Below are 22,223 nucleotides of genomic sequence, written 5' to 3'. Positions count from 1 at the left end.
AAGATGTTAGGTCTCCTGAAACTGGTTGATTTTTTTTTGTTTTTTAAGTGTGTGTGTGTCTGCACCATGTGCACTCAGCTGGCAAAGGCCTAAGGAAGGAACCAGCTTCCCTGGAACTGGAGTTCAGAGTTGTGAGCCGACATGTGGGCTCTTGGTATCAAACCACCCTCTGGGAGAGCAGCCAATACTAACTGCTGTCTCTCTGGCCCTAAGATGTAGTTTGAACATGAACATTTTGCCTGTGAATGCACCATGTACCTATAGTGCCCAGGAGTAGTCAAAAGAGGGCATTGAATCTCTTAGAGCTGGAGTTACAGCTGCTTGTGAGCTTTCATATGGGTACTGGGATTTGAACCCTGGATTCTCTTCAAGAGCAGCAGTTTTTTTCATGAAGGTGGCCCTCAATATTGAAGACAGGACAGTAAGATGGCTTAGCAGGTAAGGACACTTGCTACATGCCTGACAACCTGAGTTCAATCCCCAGGACCCACGTGGTTGAAAGAAACTGACTCACAAGTGTCCTCCGATCTCCCTCTGTGTCCACACACAAATGTAAACTTCATTTGGGAAACAAACAAAAAAAAAAACTTTGACTATAGACAACTCTGTTCCTGCTATATCTAAAGTCATTGGCATCCAACCAAAGCTCTCTATACTCAAAAACAGCTGCTCTGTGAGGTAGCTTTGTGGTGTTCTACTGGACCCTGCAGAGTCTGGATTCCCTGGGGGATGCAGTAAGTGGTTAGCAGAACAGTGACTATCCCTCTAAATGGAGGGAGACGCCCAGAATACCACCAAGAGTCCTTGCAGTTGGTAGAAGTCTCATTGTACATTGAAATTAAGAATAGACTCACTACTAAAGCTGTGCATGGTGGCACATGCCTTTAACCCCAGCATTTGGGAAGCAGAGGCAGGCAGATCCCTGGTCTACAGAACTGAGTTCCAAGACAGCCAGGGCTGCACAGAGAAACCCTATCTCCAAAAAAAAAAAAGTAATGGTCACTGCTAAGCATGGTGGTACAGAGTTCTAGTCTTAACCTGACGATGCTGAGGAGAGATTCACAAGTTCCAGGCTAGCCTCGACTACATAGCAAGAGTCTATGTCAAAAAATAAAAGCACGAATTCAACATTCGAGTGCCTGCCAAGCATGCACAAGGTCCTGGTCTCATCACCAGTACAATAGAATGTCATAGTCCAAGCGATCCTGGATACAGAGTATCTAGGATAATGGTAAACTTTTGATCTGCCTCCACCTGGAAGTATTGGGATTGCTGAGCTGTATCCCCATGCCCTCCAAATAGTTTAAGTCTTTAAAACATTGTTCAGGCCTTGAGTGGTGACCCACTCCTTTAGTCCCAGCCAGGGCTACACAGAGAAACCCTGTCTTGGAAAAACAAACCGTGGTTCAGGGCTGGAGATAATGGCTTATCAGTTCAAAGCACCAGCTAGTCTAGCACCTGCATGATGCCTCACAGCAGTCCAATTCGATTCTGGGGGACCTGATGGCCTCCAGGATCCAGGCACACAAGTGTTGCACAGACATTCTGGCGAAACATAAATGATTTTTTAAAGTGCTTCAATAATTCTAGCTATTCCAGAGGTTGAAGCAGAAGGGTCGCAAGTTCAAGGCCCACCCTGGACAAGAGGCAATCTTAAAATGAAAACTTAGGGGGGCTGGAGAGATGGCTCAGAGGTTAAGAGCACTGGCTATTTTTCCAAAGGTCCTGAGTTCAATTCCCAGCACCCACATAGTGGCTGAAAACCATCTGTAATGGCATCTGGTGCCCTCTTCTGGCTTGCAGGCATACATGCAGATAGGATACTGTATACATAATAAACAAAACTTTTATAAAAATGAAAATTTAGAAAGGGCTCGGGCAGTATAGGAGTATGCCTTCCCACTAGCCTGTGCAATATCTGGTATGGAACCTAGGCAAGCATTTACCAACTGAGCAACATCCCCAGCCCTCTGTTTTCAGTTTTGGTGGTGTTGGTTAATTTATCTTTTTTTTTTTTTTCGGTGGGGGTGGTGGTGCTCACTTTGTAGACCAGGCTGGCCTTGACCTCAGGTCTGCCTGTCTGTCTCCTGAGTGCTGGGATTAAAGGGGTGTGCCACCACCGCCTGGCTTATCTTTAACTATGAGTGTGGGGGGTGGGGTGCCCCAGGAGGCTAGAAGAGGACATAGGACTAGGGTTACAAGTAGCTGTGTTAGGGACTTGGGATGGGTGCTGAATTGTTACCAGTGTTGGGGGAGCGGTCTCCGTTACTGGTTCCCGATGCCTGTGCTACTTTGCTTCACCACATGGTGGCAGCAGTAGGCTCAGGGCCCAAGACTGGGAAGAACGAGCCCGGGCACTAGGGCAGGCCCCAGGTACAGAAATACTAACCTCAAAGCAGATGGCAGGGTGAGACTGTCCTGCCTCAAGCCTTGATGTAACCAGCAGGTGCACTGAGCTAGGCAACTTGTTGATCTTTGCCCCTTGGGGCGGTGGTACCTGCTGGCCTTCTTCCTACTCAACACTTGGAGCCTCCCTGAGCCACAGACAATGACATTCCCAGAGAATGATCTGAGAAACAGCTCTGGGGGAGAGGGGCCACATGGCTCAGTCCATAAAAGTCTCAAAAGCCAGAGGACCTGAGCTTGGATCCTCAGCACTGAGGACATGGAATCATGGCTATCTGGAGTTTGCAGGACCAGCCAGCCTGGACTGCTTGGTGAGCCCCAGGTCAGTGAGAGAGGAAAATCAAGGTGTGGTCCCAGCACTTGGGAAGAAGCGGGTGGGTCTCTGAGTTCCCAGGCCAGCCAGAACTACATAGTGAGACATAAATAAAGACAGAAGAAACAAAACACCCACTGCATGGGCTGGCAAGATGGCTCAGTGGGTAAAGGAACTTTCTACCAAGACCATCAGGGTTCTATCCCTGGGACCCATGTGGTAAAAACCAATCCCATGCTTGGTGATGATACCACACTCTAATCCCAGCACTCAGGAGGCAGAGGCAGGTGGATCTCTGGGCCAGCCTGGTCTACAGAGTGAGTTCCAGGCAGCCAGGGCTACACAAAGAAACACTGTCTCAAAAACAACACAAAAATGTGGGCAACTTCTGGCCTCTCCATTCACATGTACCCACCCCCCACCCCCCACCCTACCCCCGCCTCCCCTCACACACAGGCAGGTTGGGTGTCTCTCCAGCTGTTTCTGATACACTGGTCCTTTGTTCTGTCTGCTGTCTGTGTTATCCACCATGTCTCATCCCTGTCCCCCATGTCCTTATCTTTTTGTCTGCCCTTTGGTGTTTTTCCTGCGGGATTCTGCTACTCCAGTCTTTTTTTTTTTTTTTTTTGGTTTTTCGAGACAGGGTTTCTCTGTGTAGCTTTTTGGAGCCTGTCCTGGAACTCACACTGTAGCCCAGGCTGGCCTCGAACTCACAGAGATCTGCTTGCCTCTGCCTCCCCAGTGCTGAGATTAAAGGCGTGCGCCAGCACCACCCGACAAGTCTACTTATCTTTCTGAGATCCCTGTGGGTGCTGGCAGGACTCTGGCTGCCTCAGGCCTCTCTGGTTGTCAGGGTCTGTCTAGCTGGGTCTCTGTCTTTCTGGTGTTCTCCTGACACATCTGTGTGTGTCTCCCACCTCTGGTGTGTGTGTGTGTGTGTGTGTGTGTGTCTGTCTGTCTGTCTGTCTGTCTGTCTCTGTGTGTGTGTGTGTGTCTGTCTGTCTGTCTCTGTCTCTGTGTGTGTCTGTGTCTCTGTCTGTCTGTCTGTCTGTCTCTGTCTCTCTCTCGTGTGTGTGTGTGTGTGTGTGTGTGTGTGTGTGTGTGTGCGCGCGCGCGCGCGCGTGTGTGTGTGTGTGTGTGTGTGTGTGTGTGTGTACCTGCACAGCTTCCCCTCTGTCCCCCCACTTGTGTTTGTGTGTGCGTGTGAACTCTTGGGTTGACACTGCTTCTCTGCACTCCTTGGGACCTGTGTCTGCGTTTAGTTTGGTGTGTGCTGTGTGCGCGTCCTGGGCTGTCTGTCCTCTGTCTTTCCGTGCCCATCTCTTACTTCCCATTTCTCCTGCATCAGTTTCTGTTTCTTTTTTACCCACCCCCCTCCTCCCCGTGTGTGTGTGTGTGTGTGTGTGTGTGTGTGTGTGTGTGTGTGTGTGTGTCTGCGCAGTGGCCTACCTTCCTTTTTCTTTCTTTTCTTTTTTTCTGGTTGGTTTTTCAAGACATTTTCTCTAACAGTCCGGGCTGTCCTGGAACTCACTCTGTAGACAAGACTGGTCTCGAACTCCCAGAGATCCGCCCGCTTCTGCCTCCCCAGTGCAGACATTTAAAGGCGTGCGCCACCACAGCCCCGCTCTCCTCTCTCTCTCTGTATCGTTTTCTGCCTTTGCCCCACCCCCTTTGTCACTAGCCAGGCGAGCAGTCCGGCCGAGGCGGATGTACGAGGGATGATTCAGTAGTGACAGGAAGCCAACCGCCTTGCCTGCTGCCCGCCAGAGTCTGTGGTGTTGGCATTGGCTTGGGCAGGTGTGCCGGCACAGGATGAGGTGGCCATGGTGAGGAACCCCCACTCTCAGGTAAGCATTTCCCACGGGTGCCCAGCTGAGCAGGTACCCCCTTAGTAGCTATGGACTGAGCGACGGCTGGGATACCTCCTGCCCTGGCCTGGCGTTGTGGCCTCTTGGGGACAGCCTGTTTCAGGGGCTCCAGGCACCTACCTGGATCATTGACTTCCCAAACCCCCAGCCAGGAAGCCCCTAGGGTGGTTCTGTCACTACCAGTGACTGGGGAGGGCTAGCCAAAAGCCAGAGATGAACTCGGTTTCTCCCGTCTGTTAGTGAAATGCCACAGGCCTGTGGGTGAATCTGGGATGCCCTGGGGAGCTGTGCCCGAGCCCCATCCCAGCCAGGAGGAAGTTGCTGTCCCCAAAAGTCCACCCAGGCCTGATCCAGCTTTGTACCTTCTGACAGATAACCCCTGTAGAGCTGGCGGGCTCTTTGGTTCTGGCTCTGAGAATAGGTAGCCCAGGTTAGCCAGGTTCCATCAACCCAGCCTCTACCACCACCACTACTGGCCTGGAAAGGGGCCTGCCAGACCTCTGCACATAGCCATACCCACAAACATGCACAACCCACCTGGCTCTCCGGCCTCCAATAGGTTTTTCGGGGTCCTCCTGCTACCCTCATTTGAACCCCAAATTACTTGGTCTGGCCGGGTGGGGGTTGCGGTACGCTCCTGTAATCACAGCACAGGGAATGCTAAGGAGGGAGCATAGTGAGTTCAAGGCCAGCCTGGACTGCACAGGAAGACCCTGTCTCAAAGGAACCAAGCACAGGAGTACTGTTCAGCTAAGCCCACAGGCCCCAGAGCAGCACATGACCACAGCCGTCCCAGGTCTGTGTGATTGGTCACGCTCCTCGACTAAGCAGACCCTCGTGGCCCCTGTTCCCTGGAGGGTGAGCGATCGCAGAGTGATCACCAAGGGCCGTGGAGGCTGGAGGCTCAGCGGCTGCCGTCAGAGACCAGCCCTGTGCAAACCTTGTTCATACGAAAACTGCCCACTTCCCCTTGCGCTATTTTGGCCCGCAGAGCCACAGGCCTGTGGCAGTCCCCCCCACACCCACAGCCAGCCCTGCCTGGCCCCTTGGGGCCTTCTGCCACTGCTGGGTTGTCCCTCCTACAGACCCAGCCTCTGTCCCCTCCACCCTCAGCCCACAGGCTGTCGTCGTTCCTGGTAGAGAGCATGAGCACATGGGATGGAGGGAATTCATGGAGCCTACTCTGGATTTCCACCACTGTGCCTCTTTTACTGTGTCCTTGTGGCACAGTATGCACCTCTCTGAACCTCCCGTTTGCTCCCTGGGAAGAAAACAGTTGGGCTCGGAGGAGTTCCCAGCTGAGAAGCAAGTCCCAGACCCTGTCCAGGAAGTGTCCCATGCACTCACACCTGCTCTCTTTTTGTTCTGTTTTTCAATATTTTAATACATTTTTAAATATTGGATGGGTGGATGTGCGTGTGCTACAGTGTAGGTCAGAGAACAATTGGCAGGAGTGAGTTCTCACCACCATGTGGGGCCTGGGGATCGAACTCGGATCATCAGACTTGGAGGCCTTTTTGCCCACAAGCTATCTCACCAGCCCCCATTCAATCCTTTTATTATCATGTATCAATTATGCATAATAATAGGCTTATGACATTTCTGTACATGTAAAGAGAATGCGTCTTGACCATATTCACCTCCAATTACCTCTCTTGTCCGCCCCCATTCCAACTGATCCTTGCCCTCTTCCCAACTAATCCCTTTCTGATATCATGTTCTTTTTCCAGTGGGGGTGGGGTCTGGTAGTGGCCCAGTGATTTCATTAGGTCTGCTCTCTGGGTGGGAGGGGTTATCTACAGGGGCACGGGCGCCTTACTGTGGAGCAAGAGCTCTCTTCCAGCAATCTTTTTTGTTAAATTTAAAACCTTTATGTAGCCGGGCAGTGGCGGCGCGCGCACACACACCTTTAATCCTAGCACTCGGGGCAGAGGCAGGCAGATCTCTGTGAGTTCCAGGCCAGCCTGGTCTACACAAGTGAGTTTCAGACCAGCCAGGGCTACCCAGTGACTCCCTGTCTCAAAAACAAAACGTATGCGTGTGAGTGTTTTGCTTGCATGTACATGTGTGCACCACATTCATGCCCGGTGCCCACAAAAACGGAGAGGCCTGGATCCCCCTGGAACTGGAGTTAATAGATGGTTGTGAGCTGCCATGTGAATGCTGAGAATCGAACCCAGGTCCTCTGGGAGAACAGTATGCTCTCAACCTCTGAGCCATCTCTTTAACTCCACCCCCCAGTCCATTTTGTTTTGGTTTTCCCCAGTGCTGGGAATGCAACTCAAATCCTTGCCCTTGCCAGTTAAACATGGGCATATCCCTCACTGGGTGGTTCTAGGCAGGTACTCTACTGTTGAGCCACGCCCTCAACCTCATACTGGTAGATTCTAGGTAGTTGCTCTACCACTAAGCCACCCGTCTAGGCCATCACTGGGACAGTCTAAGCAAATGTCCTACTGTGCCCCAAGTCCTCTTTATGTTTTGAAACAGGGTCTCACTGGACTTGAACTTGCAATATAGCCCAAGTTGACTTTGGAATTTACAATACTCCTGCCTCAGCCTCCTGAGCAGCGAGGATGGCTAGCCTGCTCCACCAGGCCTGGCATATCTACTTCATTAGGCTCTCTTCTTAAGGTTCTTCACAGCTCTCTTCATAAGGTTTCGCCCCTCAGACCTCACTGGGGTCAGTGAAGGGAGTCCAGGCCTGTGCCTCTAGACGTCACCAGGCAGGATAATAGAGCCCATCAGTTTTGGTTTTTTTTTTTTTTTTTTTTTTTTTTTTCCGAGACAGGGTTTCTCTGTGCAGCTTTGCCCCTTTCCTGGAACTCACTTGGTAGTCCAGGCTGGCCTCGAACTCACAATGATCCACCTGGCTCTGCCTCCTGAGTGCTGGGATTAAAGGCGTGCGCCACCACTGCCCAGCTAGAGCCCATCAGTTTTTGCAGTCGGCCACTCTCAGTCCCTTCCCATGTCACGTGGCTAAGAACTGTGACTATAACAAACGTCATGGTGGAAACAACCCTCATGGCTGACCCTACTCTCCAGTCATCATCTCCATGACAGGCCTCATGTGACTAACTCAGGGGACACGTTATTTTCCCCGTGTGGCAGCTTAGAGGGTACAGATGACCCGACCAACACTATCCCAGGGCTGAGGGCTTCTGGAGCCCTGCTCATCCCTGAATAACAAGTCTATAAGCAAGTGGGCTGTCTGGCTGTCAAGACCTCTTGGATGGAGGATGGTCCCCGTGCCAAAGGCATGGGGTGCCCTTGAAGAGGAAACAGAAGTCAGCAGGCCAGCTCTTGGGACCTTGAATGCCAAGCCAAAAGTGTGGGCTTGCTCTTGGGGTCACAAGTGGACTCAGGTGGGCAAGTGCTGAGTTATATGTGGCCTGCTTGTGTGCTATGTCCAAGTCTCCTCTTTTTTTTTCCCCCTTGAGACAGAGTGTCTTGTAACCCAACCTATGTAGCCAAGGGTGACCTTGAACTTCTGATCTTCTGCCTATGCCTCCCAAGTGCTGGGTTACAGACATATAGGAGTAAGACACCATGATCTAGTTCTCTCTTCTCCCAACCTGCCCTCTATTCTCTCATATTTCTCCCTCTACCTCCTCTGTCTCTCTCCCCCCGCCGGAAACCGCCCCCCCTCCCCCGTGTGTGTACATACCATATGCTCTCCTTTAAAATATAGATAGATAGATAGATGATAGATAGGTAGATAGATAGATAGATAGATAGATAGATAGATAGGGTTGTGTTTTGCACCCAGAACTAGCCTTGATCTCCCAGTCCTCCTGGCTCTCTTTCTTTCTTTTTTAAAGATATTTATTTATTTTATGTATATGGTGTTCTATCTGCATGCACGCCTTTATGCCAGAAGAGGCATCAGATCCCACTAGAGATGGTTTGTGAGCTACTATGTGGGTACTGGGAATTGAACCCAGGACCTCTGGAAGAGCAGCCAGTGCTCTTAACCTCTGAGCCATCTCTCCAGCCCTCCTGGCTCTATTTCTTAAAGTGCTAGAGTTATGGGTATGCGCCATGTGCTCAGTTTATGAGTCTCTATGGTAGACCAAGGCCACGCCCCAGCCCTTCACGGGGGGTGGGGGGTCCTAGGAAGGGTCTCTACAGCTGGCAGTGGGCCCGAGTGCAGACAGTGGCCACGTAGTCATTGTCACTCTGCATGTGCCTTACAGAAGACAGGCTCCCTCACCTGTGTCCCTTGCTCGTGCCGGGGAGCTGAGTCTCCTCGGAGTTGTTGGTTTCATGGCCCATTAGAGAGGGCTGTTCTCCACACATTCACCAGACCGTGCGGGGCTTCACCAAGGCCGGGACAACCACGACTTCACGTGGCCCTGGGCTAACTGGGGGTTGGCAGCCTCCTCACCCCGGCCGTCCCTCGCCATAGGCCCACCTCCTTCCTCCTTGGTCTCCCAGAGGCCCAGCCTCACTTTGCAGGCCCTCATGCCCTGAACTACACTGTCTCAGGGTTACCTCCTCTGAGAGGCACCCTCCAGCTCCCACTTATAGGCAGGACCTGGGTTTGTTTGTTTATTTGTTTGTTTGTTTGAAGATAGGGTTTATCTGTGCAGATGTCCTGGAACTCTCTCTCTGTAGACCAGGCTGGCCTCAAACTCAGAGATTGGCCTGCCTCTGCCTCCCAAGTGCTGGGATTAAAGGCTTACAAGCACTCTTAACTGCTAGGCCATCCCTCCAGCCCTTTCACCTTATTTTTTTTATTTTTTTTATTTTCCGGAGCTGAGGAACGAACTCAGGGCCTTGTGCTTGCTAGGCAAGCGCTCTACCACTGAGCTAAATCCCCAGCCCCCCTCCCCCTCCACCTTATTTTTGTTTTGTTTCTGACACAGGGTCTTAGTCTTTGACCCAGGCTAGCCTGAGACCCACTATGTTGTCTCAGGCTGGCCTGAAACTAGTGGCAATCCTCCTGCCTCAGCCTCCAGAGTTGCTGGGATTACAGGTGTGCGCCCTCTCCTAGGTCTGGCCTGAGCCCTCCCTTCCCACATAGCTGTGGGGGGCTTCCCACTCTCAGCTTCTCCGCCTGTGAACTAGGGAGCCCGTCTCTCGGGGCCAGGTGGCTTGGGAATGAGAGCTTAGGGTTGGCCACCATTTCTTAGTGCCGCCCAGTGATCTCAGACCCTTCCAGCACATGTGGTCTGGTAGTCAGTGTGCTGGTTAGGGTCACATGGGAGACAGAGTTGGTTCAATCCAGGGGTAGGGAAGGCTATTCCGTGGATGTTGCTGGAGCCAAGAACCAGAGAGTTCAGAAACTGAGCGCGTGGGGTAGGTAGGGCAGCAGCTGGCAGCCACCGGCTCACAGACCCTCCAATGCAGCTTTGCAGCCCCCTCCCCAAGCCGACATGAGTGCCGACCTGAGTGCCGACCTGGAGCTGGTGTGGCCATTGTCAGTACCACTGCTGCTGCTGTTGGGGGCCACAGCCTGGCTGTGTGTCCGCTGTTCCCGCCCAGGTAAGTGCCACCCGGGCAGGGAGGGATGGAAGGGACCATGGAGACTATGTCCCAGGGGCCTCTGGGGCTGGACCTGGCTGTGATGGGAGGGGCAGGAGGCTGAGCACCCAGGGACCAGCTGGTGGCCCCTACACTGGCTGTGGGTGGAGGCTGGTTCTGCTGGACCATGGCGGTCACTCAGGCCAGGAAACTGCTCTGGAGAAGAGAAGGGAGGCTGGCTACCTGTGGCACCCTCTATTCCAAGCTATCCTCACCCCACAAAAAGAGATTAAGTACCTGTCCTTCTGTCCCTCCTCCTCTCCTCCCCCAACCCGCTCCAGCCTTCTCCCTCCCTCCTTCCCTCTCCCCTCCCTCTCCCTCCCTCTTTCCTTCCTTTCTTCAATTCCTTCCTCTTAATTCTTTCTCTTTTCACACTTTAGCTCAGGCTAGCCTCAAACGTTCCTGCTCTCCTGCCTCAGTTTCCTGAGTGTAGGGATGGCAGGCATGTGTCCCCACACCCAGCTGATCTGAACCATCTCAGTAACAGGCAGCCACAAAGAGACTTGCCAAGGGCCTGGTGGAGTTGCAAAGCGGGGGTGGGGTGGGGGGGTGGGGGGGTCCCAGACTTCAGCTTTCCCCCACCACACACCCCGAGTTCAGGGACACTTGCTATGCCATTTCTGTTCTTGCAGGGGCGAAGAGAAATGAGAAAATCTTCGAGCAGAGGAACCAGTGAGTTGCCCCAGCTTGGCGTGTTTGGGCATCCTCTCAGGAACCCGGTCCCTGCCCTCTCTCATGCCTGCTCCATGGCAGGCTCTAGTGGGTGCCTAGCATTCAGTGGACGGAAAGAGAGTCCGGGGGCTATCCGCGGGAATGTGCCATCACACGGCAGTGGTAGTGGGGGGCAGAAGCCTGAGCCCCCGGAAAGAATCGGAGCAGAATCTCAAAACCACTTAAGAGAGGCTGAGTACCTCCTGTCATCCCAGATATTCCAGAGCCTGCCTGGGCCACAGAGGGAGTTCGAGACAGCCTGGCAATCCAGTGAGACCCTGTCTCCAAATTTATAAGTAGGAGGTTGCCAGATGGCTCAGCAAGTCAAAGTGGCCAGCACAAAAGCCTGGGGACCCGAGTTCGATCCCTGGAACTCACGGTGGAGGAGATTGAGGATTCCCGAAAATTGCATCACAATACACACACACACACACACACACACACACACACACACACACACACACACACACACACACAAATAATAATAATAATAATAATAATAATAATAATAATAATAATAACAACAACAACAAATAAACTTTTAAAACTGAAAAGCAGGGCTGGAGAGATCGTCCAGTGGTTAAGAGCACTGGCTGTTCTTCCAGAGGATCTGGATTTGATCCCCAACACCCACATAATGGCTCACAGTCTCTAACTCAGGTTCCAGGAAATCCAGTGCCCTCTTCTGATCTCCTTAGGCACCAGGATTATATGTGGTGGACAGACTTACACATGGGCAAAATACCCCATATAAAAACTTTTTTAAAGTGGGAGAAGGAGATCGTGACTCAGCTGTAGAGCATGTGGCTAGAATCCCCCAGTGAGGGGCTGGGGTGTGGCTCAGTGGTAGAGGACCTGCCTAGAATCCCCCAGTGAGGGGCTGGGGTGTGGCTCAGTGCTATAGGTCCTGAGTTCAATGCCCAACATAAAAAGAAAGGCAAGGGGCAGGCATGGTGCTGGATTCCTTTAATCCCAGCACTCAGGAGGCAGAGGCAGGTGGATCTCTGTGTCCTAAGATCTAACCTGGTCTACATAGTAAGTTCCAGGCCAGTCAGGCCTACAGAGTAAGACCGTATTGCAAAAAAGAAAGAAAGAGAGGGGGAGGGAACCAATTGATCACACTCTACCCGTCTCTGCTACCCACACACACTTCCTACACTCAGCACAGCCTTCACGTGCGCACCCCAATAGGCTGTGTCACACATACGCACGCGCGCGCGCACACACACACACACACACACACACGCACGCACACATGCACATACACACACACACACACACACACACACACACACTTCCTCATTTCCTTTTGCAACTGAAAAACCACAGAGATTTAAAAACAAAGTCTTCCATCTCTGACCACTGCGGGCCATGGTTTTTGGGTTTTTTTATTTTTATTTTTTGTTTTTGAAACAGGGTCTTCCTGTTCTGTAGCACTGGCTAGCACAGAACTTAACTTTGTATAGCCCAGGCTGGCCTCAAACTCACATCCAGGCATGTGCAGTCATATTCCCAGGCTCGGCTCCTCTGTCTTCTCTGTGTTCTTTTGTCCCTATCTGTCCCTCTGTCCCCTCTCTCTCTGTTCCTTGCCTGGGGAATGCCAAGGCCCGGCTCAGCACACCCTTGTGTATTCACAGGCAAGAAAACGAACAGAACTTTACTGTGGCTCAGACCTACTCCCGTGAGTCCCTGGTGCTTCCTGGGTTTGGTTCTGGGCTGAGACTCCCCCTATCAAGGTCCCTTCTGTGTCCCTCGCCCTGAGGCCAGCCTGGTGTAGTGGGTGAAGGCTAAGCTGGGTGAGTGCCTACCAATACCCTGTCCCCTGCTTCCCTCCGAAAGTGGCCAGGCCGGTGTGGCCAGGACCCCTGATGGACACAGCCTCAGACAAGTCATCCGAAAGGTAGGTGCGTGGTCCTCCCAGGGCCCAGACCTGTGTCCCCATGCTGCAGAGCCTCAGTCCTGGCCCATGAGGGGACTGTCCCCTCCCCAGAGCACCACCTCAGTCCCCCACCACCTTACCCCATCCTTACAGGAAGAATAAACTGCTGTTCTCGGACCCGGAAGGTGAGTGACACCAGGCAGGGAGGAGCCTGAAGTGGGGATGGCGCAGTGGGACAAGTACCAGCTTCGGGGAGGCCTTTAGGGAGGGCTGAGCCTGGGGTTGATGAAATTGGGCTGACAGTGTCCAAAGGCGTAACCATCCAAAGCCGCTGGCTTGGGCTGCAGAGCCTGGCTTGGGCTGGGGCAAGGCCTGGAGGGAAGACAGCTTAGCCTTTCTTCCAGGTCCTGAGTCCCTTAGGTACCAGAACTTCTACAGAGGTGGGTAGCTCTTGGGGGGAGGGAATGGGCCCCAGCCCGGGAGCTTGGCCTGTGTCAACTCTCCTATCTGGCCTCTTCCAGGAAGCAGACACGAGCCTGACGCTGCCTATGTGTAAGTGGCCCTCGCCCTCGCCTGCCCTCTGCCCACCGCCGTGTTCCTGGGTCGCTCATCTCAGGCTTCTTTATCTATGAGTCATCCAGTGGAGACACATCTCGGGGTAGCCTTTTCCATCTGGTGACCGTGGCCTTGTGGGGCCTGGCACATGGCTCTGTTCTAAAGATGAGCATCTGGTGGGGGGGTGGGCACGCATCCTGCCATCTGGTGAAAGGCGACGTGGTGGCCCAGGTCTGTCATTTCAGCACTCAAGAGGAGGGAGGCTGAGGCAGGGGGATCAAAGCCAGTGTGGGCCATATCGAGTTGTGGTTCCCTCCCTCCAAAAAAGGGCTGGGGTGCCGTTGGCGGATTGCCTGCCCTGGCTTCCATTGCCAGCACCGCATAAACCTGGTGTGGTGGCTCGTGCCCATCAGCCCGGCACTGGGGAAGGAGGTCATCCTGGTCCAGTGAGTTTGAGATCAGTGGGGGGGGGGGGGGGAGACAGCCAACTAGCTCAGCCAGTGAAGGTGTTCACTTCCCAAGCCTGATAACCCAAGTTCCACCCACCTCCCCCAGGTCCACACCACATGATGAAAGGAGAGAACTGAGTCTAAATAAGTAAATATAAACATAAAAAGAGAGAAGGAAGGACAGTGATAGATGATCGATAGGAAGGAGAGTGATGGATAGATAGATGGTAGATGGACAGATAGATGATAGATGATGGATGGATAGATAGATAGATAGATGATAGATAGATGGTGGATGGATGGATGGATGGACGGACGGACAGATAGACAGACAGACAGATAGATACCGAGGGCAGGGCATGGTAGTACAGGTCTCTCCTCCCCACCATCCCAGTACTTGGGAGGCGGAAGGATCTCATTTAAGACCACCCTGCAAAAAGAAATGACCCCTACCAGGGCCTCTTCATGTCACAGATGGGGAGGACCGTGGCCCAGATGGGGACTTGTTGAAGGTGTCCTAGCCAGGCTGACAGCCCTTTTGCCCTAGAGTAGTCTGGGGCTCTGGGAAATGTGAATGGAGGAGAAACCCCCTCCTGAGGGCCCGTCCTGACAGGCCTGCTCAGCAGCCTGCACTCTGTTCTCTTGTCCAGAGACCCCATCCCTACAGACTACTACAACTGGGGACGTTTCCAGAAGTCCCCAGAAGGTAAGGTTGGAGGCTGGGGTGGGGAGGATGTGGAAGAGGGGGCAGCCCCTAGGTCAGGCTGGGTCTGCAGAGGCACTGAGAGGTAGAGAGAGACCCGCTGCAGGCCAAGGTGGGTGGGGCGGAAGGAAGCTGGTCAGCTGCACGCGGAGGATGGGGACAGAGGGAGTGAGCAAGGGACAGGACAGGAAGCAGGGGCGGGGCTGTGGGTAGGAGCATCTGAGACCAGCTCACTTGTCATCTGGGGCACACGCAGATAGGCACCGATGACAGATAAGCCCCGGGCGAGCTTGGAGGGCGCTGGAGCCTTTGGTCATGACCACTTCTGCTTTACAGAGAGGGCGAGCAAGGGGGAGGGGCAGAGCCTATGGAGAAGGAGGGGGGGCGGGGGGGGGGGCGTTAGCCTGGGTCCTCACCTGGCTCTGGAGTGGGTCATGGCAGCCTGTCAAGGAGTGCTCAGCTGGGCAGTGGGTGGCACATGCCTTTAATCCTTAATCCCAGCACTCGGGAGGCAGAGGCAGGTGGATCTCTGTGAGTTCAAGGCCAGCCTGGGCTACAGAGCGAGATCCAGGAGAGGCACCAAAGCTACACAGAGAAACCCTGTCTTGAAAAACAAAAACAACAACAACAAAAAAAAAATCAAAACATTTGTTTATTGTGTGGGTGTGGGACACACGTGTGACAGTCTTAGGACAACTTGTAGGAGTAAGTGTGGGTCCTGGGGATGGAACTCGGCAAGCGCCTTTACTTGATCTTTATCCTTATTTTGTTTTTTAATAATTTATTAATTTATTTATTAATAACTTATTTATGTGCATTGGTGTTTTTGTCTGTGTTTATGTCTGTGTGAGAGTCCCCTGGAAGTGGAGTTACAGACAGAAGTGAGCTGCCATGTGGGTGCTGGGAATTGAACCTGGGTCCTTTGGAAGAGCAGTCAGTGCTCTTAACCACTAAGCCATCCCTCCAGCCCAATCTTTATCCTTATTTTGTAAGAAAGGCCCCCGGCCAGGCGTGATAGCACACGCCTTTAATGCCAGCACTCAGATCTTCGTGAGTTCGAGGCCAGCGTGGTCTACATAGCAAAGTTCCAGGACAAACAGGGTTACACAGGGAGACACTGTCTCCAGTGAAACAAACAAAACAAGACCACCAACAACAAACAAGATAGTTCCCCACACTTGCATCACACCGCATACACACAAAACAAAGGCAACAGAAATACCGGTCTGAGAGAATGCAGAATTCCCTGAAGCCCGGGAAAAGCTGGGGGGGGGGGGGGCGGGACTGCAGGGGTGGCGGAAGGGGGAAGGGGCAGGGGGCTTGCAGGCAGGGTCCACCAGTAGATGCCCTGCCAGCTCCCTTCTGTTAACAGACGATGATTCCAACTCCTACGAGAACGTGCTCATCTGCAAGCCCAGCACGCCCGACTCAGGTAAGGCTGTCTCTCCCGAGAAAGGCAGAACAGGGGCCAGCACCCTGAGCTAGCCCATCCTCACGAGCAAGAAGTGAGTTCCCAAGACTCAGCCCTTGTCTGCATTCTCCAAGTGAGTTCCCAAGACTCAGCCCTTGCCTGCATTCTCCATGTCTCTGGTGCCTTTGGGTCAAATTCACCCAAGGGAGGAGCCATCCAGGGGATTATCCACCCTCATGGGGTCACCCTCAGCGGAAGAAGGCTGGCCCTTGGCTCCCTGGATCTACTCAGAGTGTCCCTATATCCTCCCTTAGGTGACGAGGAATCTGAGGATTATCAGAACTCAATATCTATCCGAGAGTGGCGAGAATCCAGGAGGACTGTGGGTATGTCCCCCGTGGGCAGAGGCTGCCAGGAGTAGTGGGGTGGGGTAGTGGGTGGTGGTGGTGGTGGTGATGGGGTGGAGTGGGGTAGTGGTGATGGTAGTGGTGGTGTAACTCAAGCAGGCAGTGGGCTGATCCAGGAGGGTCGGCCTGGGTGGGTTCCCCTCCAGCCAATCTGGCTGACTTCACAGTGGAGCCTCCATGGTACCCAAGGCTGCAGAAGCCTTGCACTCGACTGGAACTCCCCTTGGTAGCAGCTCGTCCTCCAGAGCTGGTCACCCAGTCTTGGAGCAGGAGGATTTCTGAAAAAACAGCAGTGACAGGCAGACACCACGAGTCCCGTGCCGCGTGACAGCTCCCCCGTGTCCTTTGTGGGGTCTTGAGCAGCCTGGCTGGGGAACAGCATTGGTGTGTGCCTGTGAACTGTCCCAACAACACCTGTCCTGCCTCATAGGCGCACAAGTGTCCCTGTTAGAAAGCCCAGATGAGGAGCCAGATTACGTGAACGGGGATGTGGCCGCTGCTGAGCACGTCTAGGAGAGAATCAATCGGAAGGAAGGTACAGCACTCTCAAGAAAGTGAGGGGCCCAAGTCAAGGAAGGGCCCTGTGCAGTGTGTGTGGGGGAGCCTCATGGAGTGATGGAGACCCCCATGGGTGCTCATTCGCTATTAGGACCAGAAGGGAGATGCACCTGTGGGACTAGGGGACCCAGAAGAGAGGTTCACCCACATGACAGGTGAAGCACACACGTGGTCAGGGGCACTGGGGGTGTCCAGCAGAGATGTCTATGGTAGAGCACTTGCCGTACAATCCACCAGTGGAGGACGGAGGCGTGGCTCCGCAGTAGAGCAATTGTCTGGCATACGTGAAGTCCTGGGTTCCATCTTAGCACCGAAAAAGAACAAAAAAGGAAGATGTAAAATGAAGAAGCCATGCCGGGCTGTGGTGGCGCACGTCTTTAATCCCAGCACTCGGGAGGCAGAGGCAGGCGGATCTCTGTGAGTTCAAGGCCAGCCTGGTCTACAGAACGAGTTCCAGGAAAGGCGTAAAGCTACACAGAGAAACCCTGTCTCAAGAAACTAAAAAAAAAAAAAAAAATGAAGCCAGGCATGATGACACATGACTCCCTCCTGAGTGAATCTCAGCACTGAAGAAGTAGAAACAAGAGGATCAGGAGTTCAAAACCAGCCTGGGCTACATAATGAAGCAGAGATCTGGTCTTAAATGATAGAAAGGGAACTTGAGAGATGGCTCAGTGTAAGCACAGGGTGTGAGTTCAGATCCCCAGCACACCCCTGTCACCTGGTGCTGGGGAGGTAGATCTCAGGGCTCACTGACCAGCCAGCCTAGCAGAAAGAGTAAGCTCTAGGGAGACAGTGGTACAGGAAGACACACACACACACACACACACACACACACACACACACACACACACACACACACACACGAATGGAAAGAAGGAAAGATGGGAAAATAAAACAAAGAAATCAGATAAGCAATAAAACATAAGAAAATTCAATATACCAGACATGGTGGTGCACACCTTTAATCCCAGTACTCAGGAGTCAGAGGCAGGTGGATTTCTGAGTTCTGGTCTAGAGTGAGACCCTGTCTCAAAATAAATAAATAAATAAATAAAATAATCCCCAAACCAAAAATGTAACATGTTCCCTAGTGATAAGGCCTGGTGATAGACAGGAGAAGAAGGTTGTGCCTTGTGATAGGGGTGACAGGGACTAATGTGCTCTCTGCCTCCTCACTGGAAAGGACATCCCGGAAGAGCAGATGGGAGATAGGAGATGTCCGCCTCTGGCAGAGGGCATGGGAGAGGTTGGAGGTCAGCTGGCCAGAGCCTGCACTGGAGCTCTTGGCTGACATGGAGGGACAGTGAATCCGGGTCTTGCTCCCTTCTTCCTCCGGCCTTCCCCTGAGGAATGCTGGGGTTGCAGAGGGACAGTGAATCCGGGTCTTGCTCCCTTCTTCTTCCGGCCTTCCCCTGTGGAATGCTGGGATTGCAGGTGTGTGCCAGCACACCTGGCAGGCTTTCCTCTATGTTTTGTTTTGTTGAGACAGGCTCTCACTATGTAGCCTTGGCTGGCCTGGGACTCGCTACGTAGACCAGGCTGGTCCTGAACTCAGAGATCCTCCTGCCTCTACCTCCCGAGTGCTGGGGTTAAAGGCGTGCACCACTATGCCTGCCTGTATGTGGGTTCTGGAAATTGGATTCAGGTCCTCACACTTGTGTATCGGGTATTTTACTCTCTGAGACATCTCTCCAGCCCCTAACCTTTGCCTCCTATCTCTCTTCTTTGTTGAAGGGCCCACCGGAGTCATGAGCTGAAGCGTTCACTGCCTGCTGAAGCCTATTTTCCAGGGATGCTCAAGCTTCAGACCTGGCTGTGGCTGCTCCTGGGAGGGGTTCCAGAACTTCCTGGGAGACATTGGGGCTCGTCAAGGCTGCAACCCCCGAGCAATGCCCTGGACTTTTTTGGGAGCAAAGCAGGTACCTGGAAATATTGGCTGTGCTGACCGGAAGCCCAGGACCTGAGGCTAGCTGTGTCTCCAGTACCACACCTAAAATATGTCACAACACTGGCATTTGTCTTTTTTTTTCTTAATTTTGCAATAGGGTCTCATTAAATTGCTCAGGCTGGTCTCAAACTTGCAATCCTCCAGCCTCAGCCCTAGTGCTGGGATCACAGGGTGTATCACTACGCCTGACCTTCTATCTTTTTTCATTGTTTGGATTCAAATTGCTTATGAATGTTGATTTCTGGGAACGTTCCGTGACTGTTGCTGTAGTTAACGTCAATTGCTGGAGCCGTATTTAATATTGCCAATGTCAGGGGGACTTCCTGTCTCCCAGAGAGCATTACATGTCCTAACTTTAACAGATGTAGGGTAACCTGGAGTCTCCTTCTTTGTGGGCTCCCATTTGCCCCTCTTCCATTCCTTGTGGGTCAGTGAGAGGGAAACAAACCGGCCCCTCACCCATCAATCAATAAACCCTGAGTTTAAGAACAGGCACTGTCTACTTTTGCTTAAACACCCTTTGTGTGTCCACAGGGCCGAGTGTCTCCCTCTGTTGCTCTCCTATTCTTTTTAAGATAGTCATCGTGTAGCCCTGGCTGACCTGGAACTTGCTATATTAATCAGGCTGGACTTAAAGACACTTCTCTGCTTCTGCTTCCTGGGTACTGGGACTAAAGGCACCACCACACCCGGCCTCCAGTTTAAAAATATTGTGTGTGGGCCTGGCAGTGGTGGTGCAGGTCTTTAATCCCAGCACTCGGATTAAAGAGGCAGAGGCAGGTGGGTCTGTGATTCAAAGCCAGCCTGGTCTACAGAGCAAGTTCCAGGATAGATTCCAAAGCTACACAGAGAAACCCCGTTGCAAAAAACAAAAATATTGTGTTTGAGTACATCCCAGTTCTGAAGGCATCAGAACACTTGAAACTCAATTCCAGACCTTTGCCAGCTGCCCCACGTGAACCCAGCTAGGGTCCTCTGGAACCCAGTTCGTGCTCACCTGCTGAGCCAGCTCATCTCTTTTGTTTTCTGAACAAGGGTCCGTCACTGAACTTGTAGCTTGCCGACTGTGTAGACTCGCTGGCCATGGAGCCCCAGGTACCCTGTCTCCTACCTGCCAGCACTAGGATCCTAGGCGCCCGCCACTGCACATGGCTTTCACTTGGGTTCTGTGGATTCCACCCCAGGTCCTCCCGTTGACATAGCAGGCCACCTCCCCTTTTATTAGTGTTCGGGCATGGGTCGGAGGACAGCTCTGCAGCCGACTCCCCTTCCACCCTCAGGAGGGCCCCAGGGACAAAACGCGGGTGACAGGCTGGTGTGACAAGTGCCTTTACTAGGGAGCCATCTTGTCAGCCATGTGAGTCTCACTCTGGAACCCAGGCTGGCTGGCATTGAACTCATGGCAATCCTTTGCCTCAGCATCCCAGGTGTGGGGATGCTGTGCCTGGCTCTGGTAAAGACCTTAGCTGGAAATGAAGATCAAGGTTCCCCGTTTTTTTCCTCCTTTTTTAAGACCAGGCTGGTCTCAAACTCAGAGATCCCCCCATCCCTCCAAATGCTAGGATTAAAGGTGTGTGCCACCACCGCCTAGCTTAAGATCCAAGTTCTTACTTCGTAGACAGGAACCCTGAGGTCCAGAGAGGAACGGGCTGTGTACTTGATGCCCAGCCCCTTCCCCGGACATCACAAATTCGTTCTGAGAAGAACCGAATACAAGTTGGAAAAGAAACGACACGTTAGTATATTAGAAGGAACACCCAGGACCCAACGGTCAGACTGACACAAGAGGGTCTCATTGCCCAGGCTGGCCTGGGCTCACTGTAACAGGGCCTAGCTCCGAACTTAGCCTGAGTGCTTGGCATTAGGTCTGTGGACTGGAGAGATGGCTAGGCAGTTCTGGCTGTTCCTGCAGAGGTCCTAGGTTCAAAACTATCTGCAAATCCAGCTCCAAGGGATCCATTGTCCTCTCCTGGTCTCCTCAGGTACTGCAGTTCTGGCTGTCCCAGAACTATGTAGACCAAGCTGGCCTTGACTTCAGAAATCCTCCTGCCTCTGCCTCCCAAGCGCTGGGATTAGAGAGGTGTGCCACCACGCCTAGATGCCCGGGGAACCCCTTTGTGGAGTCAGTTCTTCTTCCACCTTCTTGTGGGTTCTGGAGATGGCACTCCAGTGGTGAGGTGTGTGGCCAGACCTTCATCTGCTGCACTCACTGGCCACAGGTCCAACAGGCAGAAGCAAGACGATGCTTTAAGCATTGCAAGAACAACACCCTAAGGCTTTATCAGCTACAACCCCAAGTCTGAGGAGGTCGGGGCCTTCCCACCATGCTCCATATCCAGGCTCTGAAGCTGAATTCAGAAACGAAGAGCAGAAGAGCAGCATGGAACCCTCCAGACTCAGCCAGGGGCGAGGTTGTCGGCCAGCTGGCAGACTGCTCGCCTGACAGGCACAAGCCCTGGGTCCCACCCCAAGCACTGCACAAACCAGGCGTGGTGGCACACCTGTAACCCCAGCACTCAGGAGGCAGAGCAGGGTCAGCAGTTCAAGGTCAGTCCTGTTCTCCCAGAACAAAAACCAAAGCGAGAATGTTCTAACAATGTCTTGGGCACATCTCCCCACGACTGGAAAGCTGGGCCATCGGTGTCTCGGTGACAAGGACCCTCCTAGTTTCATCACTGGAGGCCATCTCAACTGGCCACCGGAGCCATGGTCTTCTGACACAGCCTGGCCAGGAGCCCAGCCATCTGCAGCAAGGAGTTCACACCTTCCGCCACTTTCATGTGAGTGTATCCAATCTCCTGAAACACAAGCCGAAAGGAACGGTGGGTAAGCCACTTTCATGTGAGTGTATCCAATCTCCTGAAACACAAGCCGAAAGGAATGATGGGTAGGCCGGGACTGTCGGCTCCTTTCCGTCTAAACTGGTGCAATCCACCACAATGACCTCAAAACGCAGGACAGGAAGAGGCTGGACCTGGCTTCACTCCGGTTCAGCTCATGCTGGAAAAGGGTGTTCCAGCTTAGGGGGCAAACCCCGAGCTTCCAGCACAAGCTACAGCCCCAGCCTGCTAGGGTCTCACAGAACCCAGGCTGGTTTCCAACCCACTATGTAGCTGAGGATAGCCCCGAGCTTCTGAGTCTCCTGCCTCCACCTCCAGGTGTGGAACTATGGGCAAACGAAAGGACACTCAGTTACTTTTGCTGCTGCTGTTTTAAACCAAAGTCTCACTATGGAGCACTGAAGGTATGCACCACCATACCCAGCAGTACCCTATCTTATGCAGGGCTGAGGATCAACCCAGGGCTTTGCACACTCGAGGTATGTACTCTAACAACTGAGCCATCCCCAGTCAAATTTTTTGTTGTTTTTGGTTTTCAAGACAGGGTTTCTGTGTTGCCCTGGCTGTCCTGGAACTCACTCTGCAGCCCAGGCTGACCTTGAACTCACAGAGATCCGCCTGCCTCTGCCTCCCGAGTGCTGGGATT

General features: G+C 52.9%; 2 protein-coding genes across 5 annotated transcripts in view; one reads left to right on the top strand and one right to left on the bottom strand.

Moving 5' to 3' along the window:
* The first annotated feature begins 4,428 nt into the window (after positions 1 to 4,428).
* Positions 4,429 to 19,228, top strand: Lat2 (linker for activation of T cells family member 2). 2 transcript variants are annotated; one of them, XM_076561076.1, is made up of 13 exons: positions 4,429 to 4,566; positions 9,940 to 10,074; positions 10,746 to 10,785; positions 12,462 to 12,505; positions 12,664 to 12,724; positions 12,857 to 12,888; positions 13,108 to 13,143; positions 13,225 to 13,255; positions 14,358 to 14,413; positions 15,783 to 15,842; positions 16,136 to 16,207; positions 16,659 to 16,763; positions 18,524 to 19,228. In XM_076561076.1, exons 2-12 carry the CDS (start codon positions 9,966 to 9,968, stop codon positions 16,739 to 16,741), a joined length of 624 nt encoding a protein of 207 aa, XP_076417191.1. In that variant the 5' UTR covers positions 4,429 to 4,566; positions 9,940 to 9,965; the 3' UTR covers positions 16,742 to 16,763; positions 18,524 to 19,228. The 2 variants fall into 2 exon arrangements, with proteins under 2 accessions (XP_076417191.1, XP_076417192.1); XM_076561077.1 differs by lacking the exon at positions 13,108 to 13,143.
* Rfc2 (replication factor C subunit 2) overlaps positions 18,929 to 22,223 on the bottom strand; it is a 43,039-nt gene continuing 39,744 nt past the window's right edge. For 2 of the 3 annotated variants that reach the window (XM_076561075.1, XM_076561073.1), the window contains exon 11: positions 20,455 to 21,535. In XM_076561075.1, coding sequence (XP_076417190.1) covers positions 21,425 to 21,535 — 111 coding nt within the window. In that variant the 3' untranslated portion in view covers positions 20,455 to 21,424. Of the gene's footprint in view, positions 21,536 to 22,223 lie in introns of all 3 variants that reach the window. The other variant, XM_076561074.1, reaches the window with a different exon arrangement.

The sequence above is a fragment of the Peromyscus maniculatus genome, chromosome 23 (assembly GCF_049852395.1).
Source record: "Peromyscus maniculatus bairdii isolate BWxNUB_F1_BW_parent chromosome 23, HU_Pman_BW_mat_3.1, whole genome shotgun sequence".
NCBI lineage: Eukaryota > Metazoa > Chordata > Mammalia > Rodentia > Cricetidae > Peromyscus > Peromyscus maniculatus.
Note: the sequence above shows the minus strand (reverse complement) of the source record. Positions and strands in the feature narration are given on the sequence as shown.